Here is a 10707-nt window from a genome sequence, read left to right as displayed (position 1 = left end):
AAATAAAATGCTTGTCTGGGGGATTGGGGAATGTAGCTCAATGGTAGCATGCTTGCCTAACATATAAAAAAAAAATGCTTATCTGAGCATCTTTCTCACATTTGCCTTTACTTATAATGCTTCTCTGGGTTCCTCAAGACCACTGTCAACCACCACATCAGTAAGCCCCTACATGCCCAATGATGTTCTCTAATCACTTCAATCACTCTGGTCTTTCACTTCCTGGGACTCATCAAGGCCCTTTGCAACCCCTACTCACAAGAGTCCAATATATACTCATCAAGCACCAGTTTCTGATGACACTCACCAGGAAATGAGGCCCATGTGGTTCCTGCATGGGTGGCACTCATTCTCTAGGGGGCCAATGTAATAAGACAATAAATGACCCAGGCAATCTCATAGTGTGAAGGGAAATGAAGAAAATAAAGGTGACATGCTCAAGAGTGTGGGGGAGGGGTGCTGAGTCCTGCAAGGGGACAAGAGGGACCAAGGCAAGTGAAAGTCTGGGGGAAAGGACTTTAAGCAGAGGAACAAAAAGCCTCCAGCTAAGAGTTTGGTGGGGGAACAGCAGGGACCCAGGAGGCTGGCTGAGGGGGGTGGAGAGGGAGGATAGTTAGGATTGGGTCTGGATTGGGGCAGACAGACAGGCCTGGGGTGATGGCAAGGAGTTTGAATGTTGTTCCATTGTGGCTTTAAGCTTGAGAGTGACATCATCGGATTTATGCTTTTAAAAGATCACACTAGCGGCTGTATTCTACCCACTTGCTTGCCACTAAATTTCCGAGGCCTAGCCGTGTTCCCGGCCCCAAGTGGGTGTTCCAAATATATGCGATGAGTGAATGGATTCTCCGACTTCCTGTGTGACCTGGAGATAGTCTCTGGATCTTAGTTTCATCTCTTCAAAGACAATTGATGGGAATTTCACAACTGAATGAGTGGGCGGGGCAGGATTGAGGTTACCCGCCCCCCCACTATGGGCCCAGGAGAGCCGCATCCCAGACCCCAGGAGGGAATGTGGAGGTCCTCGCTCACCAGGACCCTAGCTAGCGCCCCGCGGCCCCGCCCCTCCTGGACCGCGGTCTGAAAGATGCTGCAGCCTCAGAGGCGGGACCTGCAGGCGATCGCCAGCGCCCCCCGCTCCGATTGGACGCAGCCGAGGCCGGTGCCGCGCGATTGGTCAGCCTTGAGGCAGGGGCGGAGCCTGGATCCTGCAGCGGGGCGGCAGGGATGCGGCCAAAGCCCGGGAAGCTGCTGCGGGGGCGATGGCCGCACCAAGCCCCGGGCCTCGCGAGGTAGGTGCGGACCTGAGAGAAGACAGGGAACGGTTGGTGGGCAGGGGTTGGGCCTCCCCTCAGCCAAAAACGCGGACACGCCCCCATCCAGTCAAGGAGGGGCTCTACCCTGGGTGAGGGCCAGGACACGCCCCAGATGAGGTACAGGTATGAAGAAGGAGGGTGATCTGGCGGGTATTCCCCAGGTCTTCCTCAGTTTCCTTATAGGAAAATGGGGATGATGACAAAAGCTCCTCCTTCATAGGGCTGTTGGGAGGTCCAGCTCAGCCAGTGCTGGACACATGTTGGGCCAACTGGTATTGATCTCAGCATCGTGCTGACCCTCCACGCTGGCCTGGAGGAGCTCAGCATACATGCGCAGATATGTGACTGAATCACCGGCATCACAGCTCCTGCTGTCAAGGCTTCCTGTGCTTGAGCTCAAACTCAACAGTAACACAGCTGCTACCTGCCGCGCAGGAGTTACTATAGTTCTGGTGTTGCAGGTGGAAAGTGAGGCAGGGGTTTACCCAGGGCGATTGATGAAAGGATGTCAGCTTCCGCTTGGTTTGACGGCAGAACGCATGCTCTGCCTATGATAACCATTGCTCTCTTTGGATGCTGAGGGCCAACACCTGGTGAGATGGGCACAGCATTATCTCTATTTTACAGTTGAGGAGACTGAGGCAGAGAAAGACGAGAGGAAGACTCAGAGTAGTGGAAGTGGGACTTAAACCTGGGTCTTTCCCCTCTGCCCTTTGCTTCCTCTGCCTCTTCTCACCAGGTCCTGGCCCCCTCCCCAGAGGCTGGACGCAGAGCAGCCACATCAAGCTCCAGCCGGCGTGGCATCCTCTGGCGCCTTCGAGACAAGCAATCACGCCTGGGTCTGTTTGAGATCAGCCCAGGGCATGAGCTGCATGGGTTGACATGTATGATGCAAGCAGGGCTCTGGGCAGCCACCCAGGTCTCTGTAGACCACCCACTCATGGTAAATGGCCAGGCGGTCTCATGCACCCCACAGCAGTAAGGGCAAGATCTGGATGATGGCCTGCCTTGCTAATTCTGCTGAACTGAGGATTAGAGAGGGCTAAGCAGAGGAAGGGACAGGTTTGTGCCTCCTGCAGGGAGAGAGGAACATTCTGAGGTGGTGGAAATCCTAGGTTCTTGGGGGTGTAGGGACCCCTTGACTGAAGTGATTGCTGTGAGACTCTAAGTGGGCCTCAACCTTTCTCTAGGCCCCAGTGCCCCCATCTGCATAATGGATGGAGGGATTTATATTCTGGTTTCTGAGGTCATCCCTTCCCTGTCAGGGTGTACAGTTGAGAAGGGATCCCACCCCCACCCTGCCAGCCCAGCCCATCCTCCCTGGAGCTTATGCTGGGGCCATGCTGGCTCAGCAGAAAGGGTCACCCAGCTGCAAGCTCAGCAGCTGGGCAGGCCTGGGTGAGCATGTATGTTGTTTGTGTGTGTGCACATGTGCACAGTTTGGCCATATCACATGGCCAGGGCCTGGTACAGAGACCTGGGGTTGAGGGAGAGTCCTCAATGAGTCTAAACCCAATCTGAATTCTACACCAGCTGAAAATCTTCCACAGGGCCCCAATACTCGGCATGGCTCAAGACCCTGCTGTCTATAAGGGTCAACTGTCCAACCTCATCCTCATTCCATCTCTGCCTTACTGGCTACTGAGTGCACCTGCTCCCTTGCACACTGCTCCACAATGATGGCATTGCCATGAGCACCCTCTCCATTACCCTTCATATTTCAGCTTAGGGTCAGGAAGCCTCCAGGAAGCCTTCTGGGATCCTGCCCCTTCCAGGATGTATCAGGCAGGTCCATCTCTCTGTACTGGATGAAATCTGACTTCACTTGGCTAACACTTGTGTCTGAGTGATGTGCCATGCTTGACTCAGAGCCTGTGCTGAGGACCCAGCAGTGGACTAGACATACCCTGCCTCAGGTTACAGAGGCCCTTCCTCCAGTCCTGGGAGTGCTGGCAGTCCATCTGTCCAATTCAGTCACACACAGGGACACTTCAGGTCCCTGTTTGCTGAAGAAATCAAATTGAGATCAGGGGGCAAGGCCAGGTATAGGACACTTGAGCTCCTGGGGAAGGCAGTGGGGGACTTTGCCTTGACCTTCCCTGACACCCTCTATTGCTCCCTGCAGGGGCTGCCCTCCCAGGAGGATTTTTCTGAGGTCCTGACCCAGGTTCATGAGGTAGGAAGCCCAAGACTGCTGTGCAGGAGAGGGCCTGTCCTGCCTGGTCTTTGCGCAGGCTCCTCCTGTTTCCCCATCTGTGCAGTGGGAGTGATGGCTGGTTCCAGGGGCCTTGCAGGGACAATTGAACCAGCGGAGACTCCCTGGAAGCTACTCTTTCTGCGTGACACCCCCAACCCCCCCGCACAACTCCCACTCCACCCTGCTCCCCTCCCAGGGCTTCGAGCTGGGCACCCTCGCTGGCCCAGCCTTTGCCCGGCTGCGGCGCTCCCTGGGTCTAGCCGAAGAGGACTATCAGGCTGCGCTGGGCCCCGGCGGCCCCTACCTGCAGTTTCTCAGCACCTCTAAGAGCAAGGCCAGCTTCTTCCTGTCGTGAGCTTGCTGCAGGGGTGGGAGCGGGGTGGAGGTGGCACCCTGGGCAGGGGGAGAGTCCACTGGGGAGAGAAACAGCGGTCAAGCTCAGGGAAGATCAGGCCCAGGGGGAGGTCTAATGTGGGGAGGAAAGACGGAGGGCCAGGGTGGGCGGAGAGGCCACAGGACCAGACCCGGGAGGAGGAGCCTCATGCAGGAGGCCGGGTGGGAGACTCTTCAGCCAGGTGAGACAGAGACACCCCCTCCCCACCCCGCAGCCACGACCAGCGCTTCTTTCTGAAGACCCAGCGGCGCCGGGAGGTGAGGGTGCTGCTCGCCCATCTGCCCCGCTACGTGCAGCACCTACAGCGGCACCCGCATTCGCTGCTAGCCCGGTTGCTGGGTACGCGGGGTGGGGCCGGGCCTCAGAGGACAAAATTTCCCGCGAGTGCTGGGGTCTGTGGGCGGGGCCAGGGTCTGGGGCGGGGCCCCAGGGCACAGACTTGGGATTGGACAGTCAGGTGAGTGCCGGGACCGTGCATGTGGGGGCGTCGCTGGAGCTTTGTCTGGGGTGGGGACACCCGCTCGAGTCAGAGAAGGGGTCTGGGGGCGGGGCCTGGAGGGACGGGCTCAGGATGCCGCGAATTTTGAAGAGGAGTCCTGGAGCTGGCGTGGAGGCTGGTTGGACCCAGGGTGTGGAACTTGGGGGCCTCATGTTGCGCCCTCTCCCCTTCCAGGAGTCCACAGCCTGAGGGTGGCCCAGGGAAAGAAGGTGGGTGAGGCCGAGACAAGGTGGCTGGGCGGAGGGCGGCTGGAAGGTGAGGTCCTGGCTTCCCTCACTCCTCACGCCTGTCCCCAGAAATACTTCATCATCATGCAGAGCGTCTTCTACCCCGCCGGCCGCATCTCCGAGAGGTGAGTTGGCCGGGAGTAGGCACAGGGCCACGATGCCACCTGGAGTGCCTCACCTAAAGCATACTCACCGAGGCCGAGGAAGAAGGGACATTCCAAAGATCCGGTGGGCCAGAGACAGTGACACCAGCCACCTGCATCTCCTGCGCACTCAGTATGCTCTGGGCACTGTATTGAGCTCTTGCGTTCATTATCTTCTTTACTCCCAGAAGGAGGTGGAGGGGTAGGTGTTGCCATTGTCATTTTATAGCTGAGGAACTGAGGAAGGCCAAGGTCATACCATGAATAAGAGGAGCAGGGATCCAAACCCAGCCAGTTATATACAGCTCCCCCCCCCCCGACTCTGCCTGCAGGTTCCCCACAGCCATCGACTTTCCCCTGCCCTACTGGTGATGTCCCTGCTTCTGGGACACTCTTGGGTTGACCAGGTGTCAAGAAGCAGCTACAAGATGAGCTACATCAGGGCTGGGCTTCCAGAGGCCTGAGTGTGAATCCCTGTTCTGGTCTTTACTTACTGTGTGGCTCAGAGAAGTCAGAGGAACCCTCCAGACCCCTTCTCTTCATTTCTAGCATGGGGCCACTAGCAGACTGGGGTTGTTCTGAGTTTTAGAGATGCTGTATGTAAGGAGTTTGGTGTCTACACCAACAGTCACCCCGTAGAAAGTCTTCTAACTTGTGGAGTTGTTGTGTGTCTTGTCTATGCAAAGCTGAACCTGTCTCCCCACCTTCAGGTATGATATCAAGGGCTGCGAGGTGAGCCGCTGGGTGGAGCCGGGCCCTGAGGGCAGTCCCCTTGTCCTAGTGCTGAAGGACCTCAACTTTCAGGGCAAGACCATCAACCTGGGTGAGCCATGGGTGTGGTCACCGACTATGCCAGGGTGAATTGCAGATAGATGTCCCTGCACTGCCCTTTGCCTGAGTCCTTAAGAGCCTAGATTCTGGGGTCAAGTAGAACAGGTTTCAAATCCTGGCTTCACAACTTGCAAAGCTAGGTGGCCGAGGAAAATGATAGATGAGTTTCCCCATTTGTGAATTGGGGACTGTAATGACACCTGCCTTCCTGTGGCTAGCCTATGCTGAGAGCTCAGGGGGTTACTGATGCTCCTCAGGGCCCCAACGGAGCTGGCTTCTCCGCCAGATGGAACTGGACACCACCTTCCTCCGGGAGCTCAACGTGCTGGATTACAGCCTGCTGATGGCCCTCCATTGTCTCCATGAGGACGAGAGGGGCCAGGGCAGCTGCCTCATCTTCCGCATGGCCAGGTGAGCCCCACAGGGCAACAGCAAGAAGAAGGGTGGGAAAGACAGACGGCAAGGTGTGGGAACGCTGGTTGTACAGGGCACAGACTCAGACACTGGGAGGTGCAGGGTCTGCGAGTGTGCAGGTGAGTGTGTGTATGTGTGAGCATGTGCATGGAAGGCAGGGGCTAGAGAAGCCAGGCTGGTAGAGGCAAGGGGCACAGGTGGACCACAGCCAGGGACATAACTGATGAGGTCCGGTTGGTCAAGGGACTCAGTACTGATTTGAAGAGTCTGCCCATTTTCCAGCAGGGGATGTGGAATCACTGAAGGTTTCAGACCAGGGGACACACCTGTTTAATTTCAGCCACAGAAAGAGTCCTTGCCACCGGGTATGGTGGCACGCGCCTATACTCCCAGCTGCTCAGGAAGCTGAGGTAGGAGGATTCCCTAGCTCTAGGCCAGTCTCAGCAACTTAGTAAGACTATCTCAAAATTTTAAAAAAGGGTTAGAAATATGGTTTGGTGGTAGAGCACTTGACTAGAATGTGCAAGGCCCGGGTTCAATCCCCTGTACTGAAAGGAAGGAAGGAAGGAAGGAAGGAAGAAAAGAAGCATCCTACCCTCTAACCCAGGCATCCCCTTTCCACAGCCCTGAGGGCTTCACCAATGGCACCATCATTGTGCACCCCCCTTTATAGTAATAATTGTCACTCCTTGCATATTAACCAGGAGCCTCACTGAGACTGGGCTCTCATTTTAGAGATGTGAACACAGAGGCTGAAAGATGTGAACACAGAGGCCAGATTGTGGGATGACTCCTGAGGACCTGTGGGCTCGTGGTTAGTTATTAGATAGTCGTTCTCCCCAGCCCGCCCCACTGTGCTTGAATGGAATGACATGAGGTTAAAACAGGCACTTGAAGACTCGAAGCCATTGATCTGGTGGGTGAACAAGGGAAGTGAAAGACGAGATTCTCTCCTCCAGCCTCCATTCCTGCCCCTTAGAAAAAGACCTCGGAATGGTGGGATAGGCAGAACCCAGGGTGATGCTCCCCAGGCACCTGGGCCCACCTGATTAGATGGCGCTTGCTGTGGCCACAGGGCCTTCTCTGTCTAGCTCAGGTGGGCTCCTTCCTTGCCCTCTACATGCAGCTGATGCTTAGGCCACTGCTGGCATTCAGCCAGCAAGTCCTGGTTTGCTTAGAAAGGTTATTGTTACAGCTGGGTGTGGTGGTGCACAGTGGCTTGGGAGGCTGAGGCAGGAGGAGGGCGAGTTCAGTGCCAGCCTCAGCAACTTAGCAAAGACCTAAGCAACTTAGTGAGACCCTGTCTATAGATAAAAAAAAAGGGGGGGAGGCTGGGGGTGTGACTCAGTGGTTAAGCACCCCTGGGTTCAATGCCCAGTACCAAAAAAAGAAGGAAAGGAAGGAAGGAAGGAAGGGAGGGAGGGAGGGAGGGAGGGAGGAAGGAAGGAAGGAAGGAAGGTTATTGGGCTGGGCATGTGGCTCAGGGGTACAGCACTTGTCTAGCACATGTGAGGCCCTAGGTTTGATCCTTAGCACCTCATAAAAATAAATAAAATAAAGGTATTTTGTCCATCTACCACTAAAAAGAAAGAAAGAAAGGTTATTGAGGTTATTGTTACATAGAAATTTTTTTATGCTGGTTCTCACCACCACCCCCAGTTCCCACCCCCACTCAGAAAACAAACACACCGCCCCACACCCCCAGGTACACCTCACCTGGACTCTCAAACCCCCGGTCCTGATTGATTGGTGCTCTGGCAGGGTTTATCTCCTTTGGCATCCCCCCCCCCCACCAAGCCCTGATAGGACAGTAACAAAGCCCCTCAGCGACCCCCACAGGACAAAGTTAGGGAATTGAACCTGCTTCTGCTGGGACTGGTAGTCTCTCCAAATACATCTTCTGATTTGCAATATGTTTTGAGGCAAATTCATGCACACATCATTTGCAAACTGGGGTTGTTGTACTTTGTTTGAAAAGTTTCAGCTGTGGCCCTGAGACTTCCCGAGTTAGATAACCCAAACAGTTTAGGCAATACCCAAATAAGGGATTTACCCAAAGTCACATGGCTCATAAGCTCAGAGCCAGCATCTGTGTGACCCAAATGCTCTAGACTGGCACTACCCAAGACAAAAATAATGAAGGCACCTGAACTTTATTATTATTATTATTTTATTTTTTGGTACAGGGGATTAAACTCAGGGGCACTTGACCACTGAGCCACACCCCCAACCCTTTACTTAAAGACAGGGTCTCACTGAGTGGCTTAGCGCCTCGCTTTTGCTGAGGCTGGCTTTGAATTTCCGATCCCTCAGCCTCCCGAGACGCTGGGATGACAGGTGTGCACCACGGCTTCCGGCAGATGAAATTAATTTTAACAATATAATTTACTCAGTACATCCCAAATTTGATCAATTTCTTTTTTTTTTTTTTAATTTTTATTGTTGGTTGTTCAAAACATTACATAGTTCTTGATAAATCATATTTCACACTTTGATTCAAGTGGGTTATGAACTCCCATTTTTACCCCGTATACAGATTGCAGAATCACATCGGTTACACATCCACTGATCCAAATTTGATCAATTTCATCTGATCAACATAAAAATCGATAATAGTTTACATTCTTCTTTTCATACCGTCTCGGCAATTCAGTACGTGATTTCCACGAACCCCTCGTCTCCATCGGGGCCGGCTGCATTTCGGGTGCTCCGGGCACGTGTGGCCAGTGCTGTGCCCTGCAGGGAGCTCGGGGCGCAGGCTGCCCTTCACTCGGCCTCAGCTGACCCGACGCCACAGGCCCAGGCGCGGCCGGAGGGAGCGGGGCTGGGACGCCGGGGCTCCCTGGAGGAGGAGGCAGCCTCACTCTGCTGTTGGCCCACCCCAGGTCTGTGCAAGGGGCGCAGGGCCCGGAGGAGCCGGAGGCGCAGAACCGCCGGCTGCTGCCAGACGCCCCCAACGCCCTCCACATCCTGGACGGCCCCGAGCAGCGCTACTTCCTGGGCCTAGTGGATCTGGCCACCGTCTACGGGCTTCGCAAGCGGCTGGAGCACCTGTGGAAGACGCTGCGCTACCCGGGCCGGACCTTCTCCACCGTCAGCCCGGCTCGCTACGCCCGTCGCCTCTGCCAGTGGGTAGAGGAGCACACCGAGTGACCAGCCCCTGGCCTCATTCTCCTTTTCGGGAAATGGGCGCACGCCAGGAACGCTGGTTCCCGCCGGCCCGGGCAGCCCGCCTGCTGTTCCTCCGGATGGCCATCAGAGGGCAGCATCCGCCAACCAGCTCTGCTCCTTTTGCTGGTGGTGCTGGGCCCCGTGTCGCGTCGAGGATTTCCCTATAATCAGTCCGTTTAATCCTCAAAAAATGCCACTATTCTCTCTTTACAGACCATGAAATGAAGGCTCAGGGGTGAAGGCACTGAGCAAGATTATTCAGCAATAAATGCTGGAACCAGGACTCCACCATGCCTTTTGGACCAGGGAGCCTGTATTCTTAGGCACCGGCTCCCGGGCCCTATCCTCATGCTCCGGGGAAGGGGGGGAGGCTGAACGCCCTTCCCCTCGTCATCCATATGGGGAAACAGAGGCCCAGAGGCCTGAAGGGGTAAGTGGCCAGTTCAGCCCTGAGTACCCAGGCCTTACTCCCTCGGAGGTGGGAGAAGGTCAGGGGAGGGGGCTTCTTGGAGCTCTGGGATACATTTTAAAAGTGCACCATTTATCTCCAGTGAGCTCTGCCCTCCTCTGAGAGTCATTTTTCTCATCTGTGAAATGGAGGCAAGCGTCAGTTATCAGAACAAAGGTCTGGACTGCACAGATACTACTAGGATCCATGCCTAGCCCCATATCACACCTTCTCCCTCCTCCAGGAAACTCCAGCCTGGCCTCTGACCCCAGTCCAATCCAACCAGGCCCAAGCGGGCCTTTCCTTCAGCTGCTCTAGGCTGTGTGACCAGAGCAAGGTGCTAAACCTCTCTGTGCCTCAGTGGTTTAATGTGTGAAGTTGGAAAGGATGAAGGGACCTCATTAATTCATTAAATATTTATTGAGCACCTGCCATGTGGATAGGCTCTCTGCTGAGCAATGGAAACCTGGGGATGGAGCAAGATGACTTCATGGAACTCAGAGTCTGGGTGACAAAAGCAATCTGCTGTGACAAAGCCCCATGGAGAAGCACAGGGGCCCTGGAGCTGCAGCCAGGAGTCTCCATGTGGGAGGAGGCTTAACAGAGACCAGAAGAGTCAGAGGACTCCTGGGGGGGGGGGGGTTCCAGCCAAGAGCACAAAAGGGCCTGGGATGGGAGAAGCCCAGCATGACAGAAAGAAAATGCCTGGGGGTGAAATGGGACAGTGGGGGGAGTGTGGGTGAGACTGCGGAAGGTCACTCAGTGACACCAATATTTTCATTCCAATGCCCTATTGGATGCAGCCAAAGACGGATGGTGGGAGCATGAGTTCCAGGGATATTTACTTTTAAGATATTGACATCACTGCTATTGTCTGGGTGGCCTTGGGTCATGACTCAACCTCTCTGAGCTGCCATGAACCACGGAATTCCTTACTCCTGCCCAGCAGGAAGTTGGGCTGCAGAGCTGTTAAGTTCTCCTATCAGTCGGGAGGTGATGGGTCAGGGAAGCTTAGGGAAGCCGGGTGTTGGCAGGAACTGGGGTCAGCTGCCACATTTCCTCCGGTC

General features: G+C 55.2%; 1 protein-coding gene across 1 annotated transcript; it reads left to right on the top strand.

The window, feature by feature from the left end:
* The first annotated feature begins 1262 nt into the window (after window positions 1-1262).
* On the top strand, window positions 1263-9197 carry Pip5kl1 (phosphatidylinositol-4-phosphate 5-kinase like 1). The gene is made up of 10 exons (XM_027945549.2): window positions 1263-1292; window positions 2056-2259; window positions 3442-3492; window positions 3710-3864; window positions 4122-4246; window positions 4581-4615; window positions 4703-4758; window positions 5487-5599; window positions 5865-6018; window positions 8907-9197. The coding sequence occupies exons 1-10, from the start codon at window positions 1263-1265 to the stop codon at window positions 9172-9174; spliced, it is 1191 nt and encodes a 396-aa protein (XP_027801350.1). The 3' UTR covers window positions 9175-9197.
* The last annotated feature ends 1510 nt before the right edge of the window (window positions 9198-10707 follow it).

The sequence above is a fragment of the Marmota flaviventris genome, chromosome 13 (genome assembly GCF_047511675.1).
Source record: "Marmota flaviventris isolate mMarFla1 chromosome 13, mMarFla1.hap1, whole genome shotgun sequence".
NCBI classification, from domain to species: domain Eukaryota; kingdom Metazoa; phylum Chordata; class Mammalia; order Rodentia; family Sciuridae; genus Marmota; species Marmota flaviventris.
Note: the sequence above shows the minus strand (reverse complement) of the source record. Positions and strands in the feature narration are given on the sequence as shown.

Excerpts from the sequence above, each read along its gene's own strand:
- Pip5kl1 (XM_027945549.2), top strand. The coding sequence starts at position 1,263 with ATGGCCGCACCAAGCCCCGGGCCTCGCGAG. Across the intron at positions 4,759-5,486 it reads GCCGGCCGCATCTCCGAGAG|GTATGATATCAAGGGCTGCG; the intron begins GTGAGTTGGCCG and ends CCCCACCTTCAG. Across the intron at positions 5,600-5,864 it reads GGGCAAGACCATCAACCTGG|GGCCCCAACGGAGCTGGCTT; the intron begins GTGAGCCATGGG and ends GATGCTCCTCAG.